Here is a 20753-nt window from a genome sequence, read left to right as displayed (position 1 = left end):
CTCCTAATTGAAGCAATTGTTAAACTGATCTTTGAACCAAAAACCGATTTGGTTTGGACTAATCGGTTAGAGTATATATAAACTGCATGCCTAGAATTTACTACAAAATTAACACAATTATGTTTGATAAAAATAAATACAAAATAATTATTAATTTTAATAAATTTAACTGAATAATTCTTTTTGTCAACTAAAAAGGTTATACAATTTTATTTTTCTTTAAAATTAAAAATGTTCTTATAACTCTTTCATATTAAGATTATGTTAAGCTTTTAAGATTGAAATTTATCAGTTCTTTTTATTCGGATTCTAAAATTTTTTTAAGTTAGAAAATTATTTCTAATTAATTTTTTGTATTTTTTTATCACGAAAGTTAAATTATGACTTTCTAATATCAATATAACCAAAAATTGCATTTGCAAACATCTTTTTTTTTTTCCTTTCAATGTATAGACCCTTTGTCATTATTATTGATCTCTTTTTAAAATACTACTAGGCTAAGAACCAGTTGTTAACTGATTAGCATTTAACTCATATAAAGATTTTTAAATATTGTATCCATCATGGTAACTCTTAGAAGAATAAGATTCACACTTATTTGTATAGGGATTGAAACGGACACGTCAAAGTAATTATAGAAACAAATTTGATCTAATGAAGTTAAAGTACATAATCCTCCTTAAATACAAAAGATTGTCGATGTTTTGGACTCATCGCGATGATATTCATGTAAGGACTCGTGCTCATATGTAAATACTATTTGAAAAGTAATTACAGACATAAATAAATGTAACTGACCAAAGAGTAAAATAAATCAACATTTAAAACCACATAAAGTAAAGTTTGTGTATCTTAGAATAGAAGAAGATATGGTATATTTATACATTTGAATTTAACTGAATTATTTTTATATAATTTTGGAAATCTTTCATAAAAATTGGACACATTATCCAAATTTTAATTATCGGAACCATCAATTAACATATGTTAAACTTTTTTTATAAATTTTTCTTTTTTAACAAAATTAAAACGTTTTAAAACATATTTACGTATACTGAATTATGTATCTAGAAAAAAATATTTTTTTCCTTTTTTGTTCTTAAGCTAAAAAGAAAATTAACCCAAAAGAAGAAAAAATAATATTACAAAAATAAGTAAGAAAATATTATATTACGTACTATGAAAATCTTGCCAAAAAGAGAAGCTGAGTATATTGCGTAAATTAAAGAAATATGTTTTCAAAATTATTACTTTTTATATACAGTAAATTGGTAGCAAATAAACTGTATCACTGAAATTATCTTTTTAGAAAAAAAAACACTCTGGAGTCTGGATAAAATTAAATTCGGTCCATTCCAACTTGGGTGTGCTGAGCTGTATTGGATAAACGCCAAAGGAGGAGCGGGTCCGACAAACGAGGTTATCACCTTATACTGATAAGAAGGTCTACGTATCACAAATAACCTAACCTACTTATCAAATCACAGTCGGTGTGATAAAAACCCTGCAAAAACGCATCGAAGAAAGTGGAGAACAAGTCACACTTTTTTCTTTTAAATAAAAAAAAAAAAAAGGAAAATTTTTTAAATTTGAATTTACATAAAAAATTTTAATTGATTAATTTTTTGTTCTGGGTCAGCTTTCCTTCTTTAGTTTCGAGAGACGCGAAGAAATCGAACACACACACACACACAAACCCTAGAAAAACCATTTTTTTTTTTTATAAAGAAACAAAAACAAAAAAAAAAACTTGAAAACCACCGATCTGGGAAATTAGCGTAACCGTCCCTCTCTCTCTCTCACCATTACCCAGATCTCACTTGATTGAATAATGTCATCTCTAAGCAGAGAGTTAGTTTTCTTGATTCTCCAGTTCTTAGATGAAGAAAAGTTCAAAGAATCTGTTCACAAGTAAGTTTTGTTTTTTTGTATTCTCGGTTATTTTGGTTTGTTTTATAGGTTGTGAATTTTGATTTTGGTGTGTGTGTGTTTGTAAGGCTTGAGCAGGAGTCGGGGTACTTTTTCAATTTGAAGTACTTTGAAGAGAAAGCTATGCTTGGGGAGTGGGATGAAGTCGAGAAGTATCTTTCTGGTTTCACTAAGGTTGATGATAACCGTTACTCTATGAAAATTTTCTTCGAAATCAGGAAGCAAAAGTATCTCGAAGCGCTAGATCGGTAATTTTTTTATCACAATTTAGGGAATTTTTGGTTAGCTGAATTTGGATAATCACCTAACCAGAGTTTTTTTTGGTCTTGTCTTATTGGTTTGTCTGGTCTAAAGACAAAAAAATTTGATGATTATTTTTGTGGTTGAGTATGTTTTTTTTTTTTTTTTTGTTGAGTGTGGTCTTTGCGTTTATCTTTATACATTTTTGTTTTGTTTTCAGACAAGATAGGGCAAAAGCTGTTGAGATATTAGCAAAGGACTTGAAAGTTTTTGCTACCTTTAACGAGGAGCTTTACAAGGAAATCACTCAGCTTCTTACTCTGGAGAATTTTAGGTAATTGTGTATTTTTGATAGTTTTGAAGTTCAAGGGTTGTGTCGTCAATGGCAGCCATATGGAGTTGAAATGTGGTGTTTTTGCTTTCTAGGGAGAATGAACAGTTATCGAAATACGGTGATACCAAATCAGCTAGGGGTATTATGCTTGGGGAGTTGAGGAAATTGATTGAGGCTAATCCTCTGTTTAGAGAGAAGCTTGCTTTACCCACTTTCAAGGCTTCACGCCTGCGAACCTTGATCAATCAAAGGTCACCCCCCTTATTTTGATGTGCTTGTTGTATCTTTATTTTACAAAGATAATAGCTTTATATAATCATAAACAAGTGGATGTCACTAAAAGTTAGATTGTTCCACTGTGTTTTTTATGTATAGGATGATCACCTTATGTGCCAAATTGTTTGTGTATTTTTGATGTTTAAAATAGTTTAAGTTGGTAACCACGCCACTATTTTAGTGATTTGCAAAAGTGGCACTTGGAGGACTATGATATCAACCTCTGTTATCAGTTACTTTTCTTTATTTTCAAGCACCTAGAATGGAAAACTGTCATTGGAGTCGATATAAAATGTGTCTGTTTTGTTATGCTTGTCGAGTGCAATGGCTGATACCAGTTTATCTAGCCTATTTTCTGAACCAGCTAGTGAACTACAGGTGTCATATTAGTCATTTTCGTCATCTAAGGTATGATGCTTTTGGTAATTTGCAGCTTGAATTGGCAACATCAGCTATGTAAAAACCCAAGGCCTAATCCAGACATCAAAACGTTGTTCACTGATCACACTTGCTCACCACAAAATGGAGCCCGTGCACCCACTCCTGTACTTCCAGTTGGTGCTGTTGCAAAGCCTTCAACGTATGCTCCTCTTGGGGTACATGGTGGAGTACGATCACATACCATACAATCCAGTTATTTTTACATATTCAAGAACTTTATAAGACATTTGAGAGATGGACTTAATTTATGAAACCATATTCTGTACAGCCTTTCCAGCCTACGTCTGCTCCCGCTCCTAACGCAAATGCTTTAGCTGGATGGATGGCAAACCCAAATCCATCTTCGTCAGTTACTGGTGGTGTTGTGGCCTCTTCCCCATTTCATATGCAGCCAAATCAAGGTAGTTTTTGTTACTCCAATGTTTAGGCGACTTGTAACATACTGCTGCTTATGAGTTATGATGTTCTGAGTTAATATTTGGTCATGATTAATACAGTATAGAGAACATTTTTCATGGTTCAAAGGATTGTAATCTTGTTTTTTGTATTTGTCATATCAGGTATTGGAAAGTTAATTTTAAAAGTTTATTCCTAGTTCTGAATTCTGAATTCTTGTTGCTGTATTTCATGGCAGTTGCTATGCTAAAACATCCTCGGCCATCCTCAAACTCCCTTGGAATGATGGATTATCAAAGTGCTGATCACGAGCAACTTATGAAACGTTTACGGTCTGGACCAACTGGTGATGAGGTGATTATTTTTCTTATGGTTGATCATTTACTTGATGTATTTTTACTTTCCATTATATTAATTTAGTGTTGAAAATTCTTTGACAGTCCAATTTTGGCTGTCAGATTTTCATATTAATTCATTATTATCAGAGGACTAAATATAAGTTTGCATAATTTGTAATTACTTGTAATCATTAAGATTGGCGATAGTACGTATCTGATGCATGCCTCATGATTTTAGCAGATTGTGCATTTCCCAGTACGAAAAGAAAACTCTCTTGTTTTGCATATCTGTATGTATGACATCGAGTATATGGCTTGTAATTCTTATGTTCCAGGTCACATATCCTGCTCATTCTCAGTCTGCCGTCTCACTTGATGACCTCCCTCGAAATGTAGTGAGTACAATGCGCCAAGGGTCAGTAGTGACAAGCATGGATTTTCACCCTTCCCATCACACGTTGCTCACTGGTTAGTCTAATGCCACCATGTAGAGACTAACAGAGTTGAGCACTTGAGCTTTGTTTGGCTCATGTTTCAAGTTATAACTGTTTGTTACTTTTAGTTGGTTGTACCAGCGGTGAAGTCACCTTGTGGGAAGTTGGATCTAGGGAGAAGGTTGTCACAGAGCCTTTCAAGATATGGAATATGGGAGCTTGTTCTGTGAACTTCCAGGTTGGTCTTTCACCTTTTCTCATCGCTTTTCTTTTCATATATTATCAATTGGATCGTATACTTATGATGAAACTAAACTGTGGACAACGTAAGAAGCTTTGTTTCTGATACATGCTTCAGTGATTTATGTTCTGTTCTGTGAAAAGAAGCTTTAAGCAATGCACCATCAGCCTTTTATATGATGATGACATCTTCACCTTGTCAATTTCCCAGGGTTCTATTGTCAAGGACCCATCAATATCTGTTAGTCGTGTATCATGGAGTCCAGATGGAAATTTGATTGGTACGCTATTTGAAGATCATCAAACATATCTTTTTTCAATTGGATACAATGTTTGAATCTGATTCTTTTCATGTACAGGGGTTGCGTTTACTAAACATCTGATCCATATATATGCTTACCAAGGGTCTGAATTACGTCAACACCTAGAGGCATGCCTATTCCCTTTTCTATAGTTTAACATTTTTATGGAATCTGCAAAAAGTGAATAAATAGTTTGTTTCTGCCTATAGATGGATGCTCATGTTGGCTGTGTGAATGACTTGGCCTTCGCCCACCCAAATAAGCAACTTTGTATCGTGACTTGTGGGGATGATAAAGTTATAAAGGTAATTAAGCAAATTCAAAACAGTGAAAAATTTGAGGCTGTTATGTGCCTTTTCTATGGCTCCCCTATATAGCTGTCTGACAGATACTTTATGAGTAGGTCTGGGATTTGAGTGGGAAGAAACTTTATACCTTTGAAGGGCACGAGGCACCAGTTTACTCCATCTGCCCTCACCAGAAAGAAAACATCCAGGTACAGCCATCTCTTGTCGATAAGTCTGAAGAAAGGGTTTTTTTTTCCATTGGTTATAGCAATCTAGTTCCATTTTGGCTGCATGGGAGGTTAACTATCATCTTTCGGAGTGGATTCTCTATGGGTGTAAATTAAGAGTGAAACTTTTTCCGTCTTACTTGTTTCTTAATTATTTTTCTTTTCCTTCACGCAGTTTATATTCTCAACTGCTCTTGATGGTAAGATCAAGGCTTGGCTCTATGATAATGTGGGCTCAAGAGTTGACTATGATGCACCAGGACAGTGGTGTACAACTATGCTCTATAGTGCTGATGGTAGCAGGTAATTCTAATTCTTTCTTGCTCGAAGAGCAAGAACTTGAACATGAAATAAATATAGGAAAACCCTTGATATGTGGTCTGGTTCTGAAAACTATAGAAAAGACTCAATTGACGTGGCTCATATAAGACAGCTAAATCATATGAAAAAGTAACAAACTTGCGTAATTTTCATTGGTGGAAGATTTTTATATAAGAATTTAGTTAGTTATCAGATTAATGGGTCGTCTGCTGCAAGTTGTGGCCATAGTAAATGTTTAAAGTTCCCCATTGTTTCAGATTATTTTCTTGTGGTACAAGTAAAGACGGAGATTCTTTCCTGGTTGAGTGGAATGAAAGTGAAGGTGCCATAAAGAGGACATATTTGGGCTTTAGAAAGAAAGCTTCAGGGGTTGTTCAGTTTGATACAACACGCAACCGATTCTTGGCCGTTGGTGAAGATAACCAATTAAAATTCTGGGATATGGACAATAATAATCTCTTAACAACTGTCGAGGCTGATGGAGGACTCCCGGTATGATATACAACTATTGCTCTTGACTACTTGTATATAAATATCTTCTCGTTTTCCTTTTTATGGTTGCATATGTTATGATTGTTCCTTACCGTGCTATGTACTGCCTATATCAGAGCCTTCCCCGATTGAGATTCAACAAGGAAGGGAACCTTCTTGCTGTTACTACAGCTGATAACGGATTCAAAATTCTTGCTAATGGGGACGGTCTGAGGACCTTAAGGGTCATGGAAGCTCGTTCTTTCGAAGTATCCAGAGCATCGACTGAGATGAAGGTTAATATTAATTCTCGTTTTTCTTGAAAAAAATTCTTGTCAGACCTTTTGTCTAGTAGAATTTACAATTTTTACTCTCGATAATCAGGTATCCTCATCTGCAATGGTTACAAATATTGGCCCAGCTATTGGTAAAATGGACCAAATGGATATTGGCTCTCCTACAAGGCCAACCCCTATTCCTGTATGTTTTTCGATATTTCGGCTTTACATTATTTATAATCTTTCAGCAATAGATGAATAAATAGGACAGTTAGAGCCATGTATGGGTAGCAACATATTATATTGGCTTAATTCTTCAGTACAATCCATCCTTAGGCACCAATGGCATCACTCAAATTTACAGATTTATCAAAATCCTTAATCCATGTAATTAATCAACAGCTAAAATTATTGATCTGGGATATTAGAACCGTGGCCAAACTGAAAAATGTATCTTGTTTTGTATAGTTCATAAGTTTTTCTGAACATACAAATTCCGGCGTTTTCCTCAAACTTTGTTGTTATTATGTGTACAGAACGGAGTTGATGCAATGTCAAGAACTATGGAGAAGCCAAGAAACATGGAGTCTGTTGAAAAGTCCAAACCTTCGGAGCTCATGGAAATTGTAGATCCGGCTCAGTGCCGACAAGTGACCATGCGAGATAGCAAGGATTCTGTTAGCAAGGTTTGCTATTTATTTCCTTTATAAATTTATTCATATTCAGCTGGGGACTTCCATTGTGTATTACAACAACGGGGATTATATTTGCCATTTTCATGTTCAAGGTTGCTCGGCTTCTTTATACAAATTCGGGTGTTGGCGTTTTAGCTCTTGGAACTAATGGTGTCCAGAGACTATGGAAGTGGAGCCGCAGCGAGCAAAATCCAACTGGAAAGGTAATACAAACTTAACTTCTACTCCTCACTCAGTTTGATATCTGTATATATTACATGTATGCATATAAGTATGTGTGCTTGGATCACTTCTATGTTCTCCCTTCCAAGTCGTTGAGATTGTAATTTTTCTTTTAAAGGCTACCGCTAGTGTCAGCCCACAGCATTGGCAACCTAACAGTGGTCTCTTAATGACAAATGATGTTCCGGAGAATCCTGAGGGAACTGTTCCGTGCATAGCCCTTTCAAAGAATGACTCGTACGTAATGTCTGCTTGTGGTGGAAAGGTTTCACTGTTTAATATGATGACATTTAAGGTAAGCTTCTTTATCTATTTTTTCACCCTGTGCTCAGACAATTACGTCTTTATCAGTGATGCCACATCTCGGCTTGTAGTGGAAGTAGTATCTTTTTAATAAAAAAACTTGTGCAACAGCAAAAACTGATATATGTCAAATATGTGAACTTACTGGCATTTTCACTTTGTTCACAGGTGATGACTACTTTCATGCCACCGCCTCCTGCTTCAACGTTCCTTGCATTTCATCCTCAAGATAATAACATTATTGCAATTGGGATGGAGGATTCTACTATTCATATCTACAACGTCAGGGTAGATGAGGTAATTAATTCATTTGAGATCTTGATTACTGATTTTTGTAAAGACAAGATATCCATATTGCACTTTTTATTTAGTTTTGTATATAAAGCTTGTGTTGAGCTAACTGCTATAATATATCTTTTGCACTGAGTTCTTTTTTTTGTTAGCTTTGGAGAATTGGTAATAGAATCTCTCTTTTAATCTACAGGTGAAAACAAAGTTGAAAGGCCACCAAAAGCACATCACTGGTTTAGCATTCTCTGCCGCTCTAAATATTCTAGTTTCATCTGGTGCTGATGCACAGGTATGCTAAGCTTTTAAATTTCTTGGTACTGCTATTGAGCTTTCACCAAACTTGGTTGTAACTGTATGGACCTCTCTATGCTATAGCTGTTCTTTTGGAGTGCTGACTCATGGGAGAAGAAGAAATCTTCAGCTATCCCACTACCAGCTGGAAAGTTACCAGTAGGTGACACTCGTGTCCAGTTCCACAACGACCAGGTCCATTTACTGGTTTCTCATGAGACACAGATAGCCATATATGACGGTTCAAAGATGGATTGCATTCAGAAGGTACAAAAATAATGTTTCACTAATACTAGATTACCAGTGAAGTGTATTTAAAGTATATCTTCCTATTTAATGCACACATATGCTTCTAGTATCCTGTCCAATAGTTCTACGTCATCCTATTTAATTTAAAGTTGATATTTTTCTCTTGTGATTGCATTTTAGTGGCATTATTTGACATGATTGTCTCATTTTCGCCCTACTTGAATCACATAAAAATAGACAAGGCTTATTTCTCATTTTTGTTATTTTTTGTTGTTGTCTCTTATGATGCAGTGGGTGCCACAAGAATCGCTATCATCACCCATAACCTGCGCATCTTACTCTTGCAACAGCCAACTGGTTTACGCATCATTTGCGGATGGAAACATCGGAGTCTTCGATGCTGAATACTTGAGACTCAGATGTCGCATTGCCCCATCAGCCTACATGCCACAACCCACACAAAACAGGTTAGTTAACCTTAAAAAGTCTTATTACACATGAACCTGCAACTACTTGAAGCTGTCTAATCGTCCTGACAAAAATTTGTTTCTCTTTCTGCAAATTAGTGCTCCAATCATGCCACTGGTAATTACTGCTCACCCGCAAGAACCGAACCAAATAGCTGTAGGACTCTCTGATGGGTCGGTAAAAGTTCTCGAAACCCCAGAACCTTTTAGAAGATGGGGCGTTGCAGAGAAAGCAGGGACGGAAAATGGACGGCCTTCAAGTGCGTCGGTGGCTAATAACTCTGGTTCAGATCAGATTCAAAGGTAGAAAAAAAGGAAGAAAAAAATGACAGATAAAGTTAGTTGGGTTTCTTCTTTGTTACTGTAAATCTGTTATAGCTGCTTTGGTCTTTTGTGTTGGGACAAGTAAAACGCTTTAGACTAAAATCCAGAAGAATTCAGTAGCTGTGGTTTCGTTTTGTTAGTTTTTTAATGAATGCATCTTGTCAAAGTTTCCATTAGTTGTCATGTCAGAGACGGAGACAAGAATATTGGTTGATCTGATATTATCGAAAGTGCGCAGATTCCACAAGATTTAGAGGTCTATGCTTTTGAACTAATTTAATCATCGTGCTCTGATACACTTGTCACATGAGATAAAACACAAATTGACAGGAATTCTGAAAATAAAATGAGATGATAACATTAGCACCTGATACAATATTTGAAAATTCCCACGATATACCCTTTCTACGAAGTACGAACACACCATCAACTCACCCAAACCTACTGTTTCTCAGACAAGAGGTAAATAATGTTATCTTCTTTCTTCTTACTTTTTTTTGAAAATTTTAATGATGTCATCTTATTAATTTCTTCTTATTTTTCTGCTTGTTATGCGTTGATTCGTATCTTCTATCTTGTTTTGGTGACTTGAATCTGCTTCAAGATTTATTTCTGAATGATCACGAGTCTGTTTTACGAATTTGGTTAGTTTTTAGTTGTCAACCCCAAACTTGAATCATAGTTATGGGTTTCTGTAATTGTCTTTTAAGAAAAGTGTCGTTTGGTGTTCGGATATAATCAAATATCATATTTAACTTCAAGGATGATTGATGCCACACTAGAACTGTCCATATTCAATTGGGCTTTAGATCATTTCTATAAGAATGTTCCACTTTGTGATTGTGTGGTTCCTGGCTTCTTGTAATGATCCCTCATCGGTGATTGTTGACTTCTGTGTTCTTATGGTGGAGCAGGAGAGAAGTTATGGCTGAAGGAGTTATCTTGTTTGGAATTGAGAAGCTGTGGGATCTTGTGAGTCGAGAATCTGAGCAGTTCCAAGGAGTTCATGAGCAAGTTTCTGAACTAAAACGTCAGCTGGGAAGGTTACAGTCTTTGTTGAAAGATGCAGATGCCAAGAAACATGAAAGTGAAAGGGTGAGAAACTTTCTGGAAGATATCAAAGACATTGTTTATGACGCCGAAAATATAATCGAAACCTTTCTTATGAAAGAAGGGAGAAGAAAAGAAAAAGGGATCAAGAAGCGTGTCACCAAACTTGCTTCCATCTTAGTGGATCATCGGAAGATAGTGTCAAATATCAAAGGAATAACTAAGAGGATCTCTGATGTGATTACATCAATGCAGAGTTTTGGAATACTACAGATAATTGAGTGCGGGCGTTCATTGTCCCTTGAGGATAAACAAAGAGAAATCCGACATACATATCCTAACAATTCTGAAAACGATCTTGTGGGGATGGATCAGAGTGTTGAAGATTTGGTTGCTGAATTGGTGGGAAATGATAACATTCAAGTGGTTTCTATATCCGGGATGGGGGGTATTGGTAAAACCACTCTGGCTAGACAAGTTTTTCATCATGACAGAGTACGGCGTCATTTTGACGGATTCGCATGGATCTGTGTTTCGCAACAGTTTACACAGAAGCATGTTTGGCAAAGAATCTTGCAAGATCTTAGACCAGATGATGGAGATATTTTAGAGATGGATGAGTTTACACGTCAGGGTAAACTCTTTCAGTTGTTGGAGACTGACAAATATTTGATTGTCCTAGATGATATATGGAAAGCAGAAGACTGGGATCGAATAAAAGAAGTGTTTCCACAGAAAAGAGGTGACTTCTTATCAAATAAATGCAGTGTTTTCTCTGTACACATTCAGTCATAACTGCATGTAATTTCCCTATCGTTAATCAGAAATATTTTGCAGGTTGGAAGATGATACTTACTTCCCGCAATGAAAGTGTTGGTTTACATGCAGATCCGACATGCTTTTCCTTTAGGCCTAACATCCTTACTCCTGAACAAAGTTGGACTGTATGCCAAAGACTAGCATTTCCTAGGAGAGGCGAAGCAGGTACACTTCAAGATGTTGTCCATTGTTCATTTTTTTTTTTCCTGTTGAGCAGAATTATTAAGATGTTTATATCAACAATCCTCTAGACTAGTTGACTAAAATATCTCCTACACGGCCAGTTCTCTTAGGAAGTGATGTAATTAGGCAATATCTTTATTTTAAGGCTCAAAACTTGAAAGATAATACTTTGTGATGATATGCAGAATACATGGTTGATGAAGAGCTTGAAATCATGGGTAATGAAATGGTAACCTATTGTGGAGGACTACCGTTAGCTGTTAAAGTGTTGGGAGGATTGTTAGCTACGAAACATACAGTTCTCGAATGGAAAAGAGTACATGAGAATATTGGACTTCATATCATAGGAGGATCTGGCTTAAATTTCAATTCGGTTTACCGAGTATTGTCTTTGAGCTATGAAGATTTGCCAATGGGCTTAAAGCATTGCTTCCTTTACTTCGCCCATTTCCCTGAAGCCTACAAGATAGATGTGGAGACATTGTTTAATTACTGGGCTGCAGAAGGAGTTGTAATGATCGATCGAGGAACCATTAGAAGAGTTAGTGAGAAGAAATATGGTTATTCCTGAAAGAACCTATTTGACTTCGAGGATTGAGTCTTATCATATGCATGACATCATGAGAGGAGTTTGTTTATCTAAAGCCGAAGAAGAGAACTTTCTACAAATCGTCAAAGTCCCTACATCTACCTCTACCATCAGTGGTCAATCTTCTCGCAGACTCGCTGTGCATAGTAGTAAGGCATTTGAAATGATGGGACATGAAAAAACTAAGAGAGTTAGATCTCTTTTGTACTTCAAGACCAAGGAAGAAGCTCTGATACAATCATTTCTAGACTTTAGGAGTTTACCATTTCTCAGGGTGTTGGATCTTTCTAGAGCCAAGTTTCAAGGAGGGAAGTTACCTTCCAGCATTGGAGAGCTTATCCACTTGAGATTCCTGAGCTTATACAGGGCTGGAGTATCTTATTAACCTTCTCCTATGCGGAATCTGAAGCTTATGCTCTATTTGAATTTAGGTGTCCATGGGGTTTCAGTTCATGTGCCAAATGTTTTGAAAGAGCTGCGAGAATTAAGGTACCTTATCTTACCTTTTCTAATGGATGTTAAAACAAAATTGGAACTGGGTGATCTGGTGAACCTGGAGACCTTGAGCGGTTACTCACTAGAGAACAGTAGTGTGAAGGACCTTCGTGGTATGACTAATCTCAGAACTCTCACTATCCATTCCCTTGATGGTTGTGCTTTAGAAACTTTGTCTTCATCTCTATGTAAATCGAGAGAACTCGAGCAGCTTTCATTGTACGAGGTCATGCATGATGGCCATAACGAAGGGAAACTTGTTCTTGATGACATCGTACTACAACAACCCAGAACTTTGATCTCTTTGTAGATATCCCTGAACAAATGTTTTTCAATCTATTTCAACCCGAATAAAAACTTCTCGATCTACTTCCCTGTATACCGGAAATTAAACGATTTATGAATTAAATCAATAGAAAACCACTTAAAACCGGTACGATACCAATTTTAAAACCAGAGTAAGCAACTTCTTCTCCGTTGATGGCTTCTCCACTCGTCTCCAACACTTTTTCTTCACAGCAGCTCTCACAGGCTCAACAAAAATACATGTATTTTTAAGAAGCACTCCAAAACCCATATTTATTCCCCAAAATCAAACGTTCCCCCATAAACTGAGACCCGCAGCTTGAATTTTGGATATGGGCAAACGAGGCTTGACAAAAATATAAGGCTTTCATTGAATGGAGAGTTGCAAATGACAAACAAGGGTTTATGTGCATAAAGCAGGAGTGTCGGCTCCATTTGTGAGAGACTCAAAGCCTGTAAATTTAAGAAATGTTGAAACTCCCAAGTCTTCTACCAGGAACAATATATAAGAAATTCCAATTGAGAAATAAAAGTCCAACCCTATGGCTTCAATTCAATCTAGCAGGTTGCGCAGAAGAATCTACTTCAGGTCCCTTTGAAAATTTGTGAAATTTCATCCGACTCTAAGGTTTTTTCTTTGGATAAGAGCTTGTATTCTATGGCTTCAATAAACCGTCGATTGCTCTTTGAGGATATCCGGTGTCGATCCCGACATCACCATTAAGATTGTGTTTCTGAAGATTTTTAGAAATAGCATAAGAAGGCCGAGAATCGTGGCTGATTTGAGAAGAAAGAGGAGAAATACATGTTGGAAGAGGAGTTCCTCCAGAATCAGGGATCGTCATGCCTCGTGAGGAGGCCAAAACCAGAAAACTGTGAACGACGAGAAGAGCCTGCGGCGGCGAAGGTTTTTTTTAATTGTTTTTCTTGGATCTGGCTCGATTAGTTTGTAATCTGGTTTAAATTAGGTTTAATCCGGTTAATTGGATTTGTTAGTTGGTTAAGTAAATAGTAAACCAATAGTATACCGTATAAACCCAGATTAAGGGAGAAATTGATGAAATTTTTGATTTCGGGGAGTTTTAACAATAGAACTTTCAACTTAGGTAGAGAAACATTTGTTTAGGCATATCTAGGAAGATGTTAAAGTTCCGGGGTTAGTTCTAGTACAATATTATAGTTATGAGAGGGAAATAGGAAGTGGATCCGATACGGTCGGTATTAGATTTATGTGGTTTACAGTTATTTTAGTTTAGAGAAAACTACATTTAACAGACAGAAACAGTAAAGACAAAACAATCAAACCATCATTATAGAATGGATATATCATGAATGAGTGGATCCATTAGAAAGGTTAAGGTTGTTGATAAAGACAAAACCATCAAACCTAAAATTAAGATCATTATAGAGTTTTGTTCCATCATTATGGTTAAGATTTTCCAATCTGTTCATATCTCTAAAGTAAAGTGTTTCCGTTGAGTTGAACAAAATATATATATATATATTTATATATATATTTCCTTTGTTTCACTTGAATCTATTCTCAACATTAACACAAAATCAAACTCAAAATGACCGCCAAAGAGATGAAAACACAACTGAAAAAATGTTTTTATTTTTGATTTTGATGAAGATACAAACTGAAATTGAATTAATTTTATATAACAAAAGAATGTTCTTATATTTTCTCTATTTCCTTTTTTTTATTATTAGTATAGATTGTTTTTGGTTTATGAATTTGTTATAATGGAAGGTATGAATTTATTCATTTGATTAAATACTGTAAATAACAAAAAGCATCTTTGACTGCTCTTTCTCAATTAAATCACTAACCCAAAAAAATCTAAAACCCTAAAACATAAATAATAAACATAATATTAAGTCACACAGAAGACGAAGAAACGAAGAAGAAGAAGAAGAAGACCAAACGCTAATCAAATAATCCTCATCAATCATCATCATCATCCCCAACTACTCCATCGCCGGCGCCTGAACAAAATGTCGACTACCCGTAGGATCCGCGGCGAGAATCGGTTTTACAACCCTCCTCCGATGAGAAAACTTCAACAGGAGCGTGAGAAGAAGCGACTTGAAGCCGAGGAGGAGGAGAAGAAGAAGTTGAACGCTAAGGAGAAGATTCTCGATCGCCAGATTAAGTCCAAGGATAAGGAAGTTAAGAAACCCGACGAGTGCTCTACCTCCGATTCCTCTCTTGTACCAGGTCGGGTCTCCTCCTCCTCCACCACCACCACCGGCACTTCCTCCAATTTGGGCCGGTTTATCGAGTGCACCACTCCCGTTGTCTCTACGCAATACTTGCCTCTGGTAATTTTACTTCTTGAGGTTTATTCGATATTTCAATTGGATTTTGGGAAGTTTCACAATCCAATTTCAAATTCCTTTTTGCATTGCACATTTTAGCAATTGAAGATCGTTCTTTTGGGAACGATTATGCTCTTATTGGATTTAGGGTTATTGGATAGACTTTAGAGAATCTAGACTCACAAAGTATATGATGCTTAATTAAGAAGAGATGTTGTTGTTGTTGTTGTTGTTGTACTTACTTATAGTTTCTGTTTTCTTCAGAGAAGCATTAAAGGGTGGAGAACCCGGGAACCAGAGCACTGTCCTTACTTCTTGCTTAATGATTTGTGGGATTCGTTTGAGGAGTGGAGTGCCTATGGTGTTGGGGTTCCCCTTCTCTTAAATGGGATTGATTCCGTTGTTCAGTATTATGTTCCTTATCTCTCTGGAATTCAGCTTTATGAAGACCCATCTAGAGTTTCAACAAGTAAGAGGTGAGTTTCATATCATTTTGCGTATGTTTTATTTGTCTCCTTATCAACCATTATTAGGAGAGTTATCTGGTTCTTTGCTATTGAAGAGCTGAACTGATATTTATATCAGTTTAGTTTTTTTGGTATATATTCTGTAATGAAGCCACATCTTTCTTGGGTTGTTCTTAATCTTCGGATGAACGTTATTTAAGATGATCAGAAAACCAATTCTTAGACGTTCTCTGCTACTTAACCTAGAGATATACATTTGGATGACTAAAACACAACTTACATGCTCTCAAATACTAGTCAGTGGTCTGCATTATGAAGATCAGCGAATCATGGGAACGCTGTAGGAACTAGAGTTCAAGTATGTAATGGTGTTGAATATTACAAATTTGTCTGGTCTCTTGGGCTTTCTCCTTAATTTCCAATTTTTTTTTTCTGCCATTTAGATAAAACCGTTGTTTTGGTGTATGTTCTTTAACAGGAGGCCTGGTGAAGAAAGTGATGGTGACTCGCCTAGAGACATGAGTAGCGATGGCAGTAATGACTGTAGAGAGCTTTCTCAGACTTTATACAGAGCCTCTTTGGAAGAGAAACCTTGCATAGGTTCATCGAGTGATGAGAGTGAGGCCAGCAGTATCTCTCCTGGTGACCTTGTCTTTGAGTATCTTGAAGCTGCTATGCCATTTGGCCGTGAACCATTGACTGACAAGGTAAGCTTATTATGTCTGCATATAACATGTATCAAAACAGGCTCGACCTCTATTAACATGTTACACTCACATAGTGTTCAGTTTATAGCCAGCGAAATTTTTCTGTTCTATCTCATGATAATGTTAACCTTACTATTGCAGATCTCAAACCTGTCATCACAATTTCCAGCACTCAGAACATACAGGAGTTGTGACCTATCACCTTCGAGTTGGGTCTCTGTAGCTTGGTACTGCATCTAACCTGTCCTTTCCCACATTTTTATGAGTTTATTTTCCCAGATCGCTCTCTCAATTCTTTTATCTTCCCACTTTCTTGAAGGTACCCAATATACCGAATACCATTAGGTCAATCGTTACAAAACCTGGACGCTTGCTTTTTAACATTCCACTCCTTATCAACACCCTGTCGAGGTAAGTCATCTCTGCATATATAAATCATAGTCTGGCTTATTACAAAACATTCCGAATCACACTGTTATAAATTATTTTTGTAAAAAGGTTCAAGCAATGAGGAAGGTCGAAGCTCAAGCAAATCGGTTGCGTCATCGAAGCTTCCATTGCCGACTTTTGGTCTAGCTTTCTACAAGTTTAAGCTGTCGGTGTGGAGCCCAGAGAGTGACGCTGACGAGAACCAGAGAGTCGGGACGCTGCTACAAGCAGCTGAAGAGTGGCTCAGGCGGTTGAAGGTGATCCTACCAGACTTTAGACACTTCATAATGCATAGTGGTTCCGCGTGGAGATGATATTTAATAGTCGTTTCCTAAAACTATAAATAACGAGAGTGATATATAGCAAAAGTGAAGCATCTTTCAGCAACTTTTGTTTGTTTTTTTTTTTGAAGGGGAAAATGAGAATCTGTATAGACACTGATCGTAAATTTGTGTTTTATTACCGTGGAAACTTGCTATGTAATGGACATAGTTTGGAAGAAAAAGAAAAAAGAGTTTATCTAAGAGAGATTTTTTTGCTATATGATTGATTGTTATAATTTTTTTTACTTCTGCTGTTCCTGTGTTGTATTTGTAACTGTACTGGTGTGGTTAAATTAGAGATATTTGATATGAAGGCTTTTAAATTTCTAGGAAATAAGGGGAGCAAGAAGCTCTCGTAGCTCAGTTGGTTAGAGCACCCGTTTAGTAAGCGGGAGGTCTTGAGTTCAACTCTCAACGAGAGCATCTTATTTATAATTTTGTTTTGTCACTTCAGTCAACATTTTGATATTTTTTGTTTGGTTATGTTTTGTCTCGACTCTTTGAAGGAGTTGCGTATATTGTTTCACGTTAACGTACGGCCTCTTTTCTTCGGACAGTCCATGACACCTCACGCCAAAAATAAACATTTTTGTTGTTTACTATACTATTATTATCCCTCATTTTGATCACATTTAGAGTATTTATACACAAGTTATCTTGCTTCACTTAATTATATACTAATCGCCAACAAATTGTGTTCATTATTGTTTAACCTATTCATTTTCGTTCTACTAAATCATAGGGTGGACCAATTCAATTACTATGCATAGTAGATGTGTTATAAGAGAGCAGAGTTCGAATTCAATTATTTCAAAAATTATAACACGTTTTAACCGCTCATTCACGTGGATATTTTTATGAATGACTCAACTCAAATAAATATCTATGAGAGAGTTGAGGTCGATAATTGGAAATAACGTCAAAATCCAAAAAAGTTGGGTCAAAGAATGGTTTCAATTGGCTAAAGAGGTGGCTGGTTTCACATGCTGACACTTAATTTTTTTCATTTTTTATAATTCTTATCCACTTCTTACCATCGATTCGACACGTTGCATCCCGGGGAAGCTCCTCCGCAAAATTGACACTACAACTACTTAAAAATTTGTGGTTACTAACTTTTTTTTTTTTTTCTTTTTTTTTTTTTTTTTTTTATTAAATTTGGGTTTATCTTCGTTTCTAATTAAAAACTAATTGGCAAATTTAATGATAATTTTATCAAATTTCAGATGTGGGACTTAGATTGTATTCCAACAACTTAGAGTTCTAAAAAAAAAAAACTAGTATATACGAAGAATTCAGAATAAATTTCGCTTCACAGGTTTATCAGAACGATACCAAAAAAAAAAAGACAATTAAGATTTTGATAACCGAGCATGGAGAATATTCTTAACTAGTTAAAGTATCTGGCTACGAATGATATCAACTCTTAAACTTGCAGAGCGTAAGAGTTTATTTAACATTCAAGATTACAATTGTATAGTACTTATGAAATTATTTTTCTTGTCTACTTGAGAAATTAAACCTTTATATTAATGTTTTCGAAACCAAAACTTTAACCATCGTTTCTTTTAACACAAATTCAAATATTATGACAAAAAAATAGTATATTATTTTTAGGAATAACGATCTACATAATCCATAATCTAAATATCTAACTATCACGATAAACCTTACATTATTTTTTGAAATGAACCTTAATATAATAATGTTGCAACAAATATATCACTTAAAGTTAATCTAAATTTTTGAAACCGTTGGTACAATTAAGTCATCTATAGTTTATTTGCTTTTTTTACACTAGATCTATCTATAGTTTAATTTAGATAATGTAATTTTTTGCTTATGGATGTAAACTTAGGCTTTGAATGGTTATAGCTTTTAAAATGGTTTTTGGTTTTAGTTTTCCCAAAAATCCATTTTTTAACCTTAAGATTTTGAAAAAAGTGGGGTTTCCTAAAAAAATATAGGGAACATAGATTCTAACTTGTTAATAAAATCCAAAATTCCATTTCAATAGATTTATAGAAATTTACTCTACAAACAAAGTCATCAAGATGTTGTGACTTAAATCGTCCATTTGTAATTTACTGATTTCATCTGTAGAATTCAAGAACTTTTGTATGTGTACGTGTACTATATATGGAGGATATGGTATAAAAATATTTCTTACGCATAATCAAAGTGGTTAACTTTATCTTTTGTGACTTATAAAATCGTTTTTGAAAGGCTTTCTATAATTTAAACATTTTCCCTGCTTGCATACAATTTGAAACATGTTCATTTTATGCTACCAGCTTGTATTCCAATAAGTAGGGATAACTTATTAAAAAATGTAACTAAATATTTTACATAGTACTTGTGGTTAAAGAAAAGGGTCGATGAGTAAGTGTCATAGTGGAGAGCAAACATTGAGGAGGAGATCCACCAGTATCACTTACCAAAGTGCGTTGCTGCCACTTTTCCCAATACTATTGGACAGAGGTTACACAAATGTCATATATGTATCTCTTTTTTTTTTTTTGTCAACTATATGTATCTCTTAGGTTCCATTATTAATACCTTTCGACCATGCAAGTGGCAATGCAATTGTGAACCTCTTTTTGTTTTGCTTCCTTTTTCTTTTCGTTTGCTTAATAAATAAATAAAACAAATCAGGTGATGTTCCATAACATTTGACCACTAAACATTTGGTATAATCGAACACAACAATTGTTTCTATTTTACAAATATAATACCTAAACGTTCAGTTACTCGGTTTTAGCCATAATTTTTATTCTATTACATGGCCGGCCGGCTCGGTGTCATCTCAAAATGTTATCCCAACCATCATCGAGCGGAAGAGTTAATAACTTAATATCATATATATGACTTTATCCGTAAAGCCTCTAAGGAGGAGTGTGACCCTGAATCAAGTCACTTAGTTAGATTTTTGGTTTTATCTCCTATACTTGCTACTTTTATTTTTGTTAAACGATTAACACCTATTGGAGTTAAACTAATATTTTCGTTTAACGATTTAAGTTTACGAGCGAATTAATACGCACATACGTACGTAAATATATTCTGTATACACATATACTACAAGTTGTGATGTGTGTGTATACAACTATACAGCATATTGTTGTTAGAAAATGCGTTGCCTTTTGTTAATCATATGCTTGAATGTGCGTTGATGTATTATTATTCTATTTATTTAAGAAAGCATATATTATATGTATTTTAGCCCATTAATTTAATTAAGGGATACATGTAGGTCATAGACTCATATAAGATGTAGAAGGCATGGTTTATATTTTATTATAGTTTCCAAATTAAGTCGAAATAGAATCAAATTATTGGGAGGATATAGTATTGTCCTTAATTCTTTTAGGGTTTCTTGGTTAAAATAGAATAGTAACAAATTATAAGATGATGATGGAAGAAAATAAATGAAAAGCAATATATATATATATATATATAACAGTATAAAGTGAAAAAAAACTACATGGAGAACAAAAATAACAGTATAATTTGTTAAGCTTAGCTAGGCTTTTTTTTTAATAAAATGAGTTATGTTTTCATGAATGAGCTGGATCCGCGCACCATGGGGGGTCTCTGGACCCGTTTTTTTTCTTTTCTCTTCTCAATTATTAGAAGTTCCGTACCCAGTAGTTTAGAATAATATAAGATCAACCCCACATAGTTTGATATCTTTACAAAACAACCCA

General features: G+C 35.3%; 2 protein-coding genes, 1 long non-coding RNA gene, 1 other non-coding gene and 1 pseudogene across 8 annotated transcripts; 4 read left to right on the top strand and 1 right to left on the bottom strand.

Annotated features, from left to right (window-relative positions):
* The first annotated feature begins 1527 nt into the window (after nucleotides 1-1527).
* LOC104718778 (topless-related protein 2-like) lies at nucleotides 1528-9522 on the top strand. The gene is made up of 25 exons (XM_087468405.1): nucleotides 1528-1911; nucleotides 1998-2177; nucleotides 2390-2503; nucleotides 2596-2754; nucleotides 3213-3387; nucleotides 3489-3621; nucleotides 3855-3970; nucleotides 4290-4422; nucleotides 4517-4626; nucleotides 4840-4909; nucleotides 4988-5058; nucleotides 5140-5235; nucleotides 5334-5426; nucleotides 5620-5747; nucleotides 6023-6257; nucleotides 6374-6532; nucleotides 6621-6716; nucleotides 7051-7200; nucleotides 7302-7412; nucleotides 7550-7726; nucleotides 7903-8031; nucleotides 8219-8314; nucleotides 8401-8583; nucleotides 8857-9032; nucleotides 9132-9522. Exons 1-25 carry the CDS (start codon nucleotides 1832-1834, stop codon nucleotides 9337-9339), a joined length of 3378 nt encoding a protein of 1125 aa, XP_087324531.1. The 5' UTR covers nucleotides 1528-1831; the 3' UTR covers nucleotides 9340-9522.
* A 719-nt stretch (nucleotides 9523-10241) lies between these two features.
* LOC104718777 (putative disease resistance RPP8-like protein 2) lies at nucleotides 10242-12875 on the top strand (annotated as a pseudogene). The gene is made up of 3 exons (XR_015568174.1): nucleotides 10242-11148; nucleotides 11244-11390; nucleotides 11594-12875. The product of XR_015568174.1 is annotated as a putative disease resistance RPP8-like protein 2 (transcript).
* Nucleotides 11095-13475, bottom strand: LOC147936037 (uncharacterized). Of its 3 annotated transcripts, XR_015568176.1 has the most exons (6): nucleotides 13338-13475; nucleotides 12935-13251; nucleotides 12261-12808; nucleotides 11986-12134; nucleotides 11788-11867; nucleotides 11095-11431 (listed from the first exon to the last, which is right to left on the bottom strand). It is a non-coding gene; the product is annotated as an uncharacterized LOC147936037 (long non-coding RNA). The 3 variants fall into 3 exon arrangements; XR_015568175.1 differs by lacking the exon at nucleotides 11095-11431 and having other exon boundaries at nucleotides 11783-11867; XR_015568177.1 differs by lacking the exons at nucleotides 11095-11431; nucleotides 11986-12134 and having other exon boundaries at nucleotides 11603-11867; nucleotides 12315-12808.
* A 231-nt stretch (nucleotides 13476-13706) lies between these two features.
* Nucleotides 13707-17247, top strand: LOC104718776 (uncharacterized). 2 transcript variants are annotated; one of them, XM_087468407.1, is made up of 7 exons: nucleotides 14697-15123; nucleotides 15385-15596; nucleotides 15885-15945; nucleotides 16066-16294; nucleotides 16436-16521; nucleotides 16614-16705; nucleotides 16793-17247. In XM_087468407.1, exons 4-7 carry the CDS (start codon nucleotides 16106-16108, stop codon nucleotides 17035-17037), a joined length of 612 nt encoding a protein of 203 aa, XP_087324533.1. In that variant the 5' UTR covers nucleotides 14697-15123; nucleotides 15385-15596; nucleotides 15885-15945; nucleotides 16066-16105; the 3' UTR covers nucleotides 17038-17247. The 2 variants fall into 2 exon arrangements, with proteins under 2 accessions (XP_010434887.1, XP_087324533.1); XM_010436585.3 differs by lacking the exon at nucleotides 15885-15945 and having other exon boundaries at nucleotides 13707-15123.
* A 148-nt stretch (nucleotides 17248-17395) lies between these two features.
* Nucleotides 17396-17469, top strand: TRNAT-AGU (transfer RNA threonine (anticodon AGU)). The gene has a single exon. It is a non-coding gene; the product is annotated as a tRNA-Thr (tRNA).
* The last annotated feature ends 3284 nt before the right edge of the window (nucleotides 17470-20753 follow it).

Source organism: Camelina sativa, chromosome 10 (assembly GCF_030686135.1).
Source record: "Camelina sativa cultivar CO46 ecotype springtype chromosome 10, ASM3068613v1".
Taxonomy (NCBI): Eukaryota; Viridiplantae; Streptophyta; class Magnoliopsida; order Brassicales; family Brassicaceae; genus Camelina; species Camelina sativa.
The sequence above is the reverse complement of the archived record's forward strand: the minus strand, read 5'-3'. Positions and strand labels throughout refer to the sequence as shown.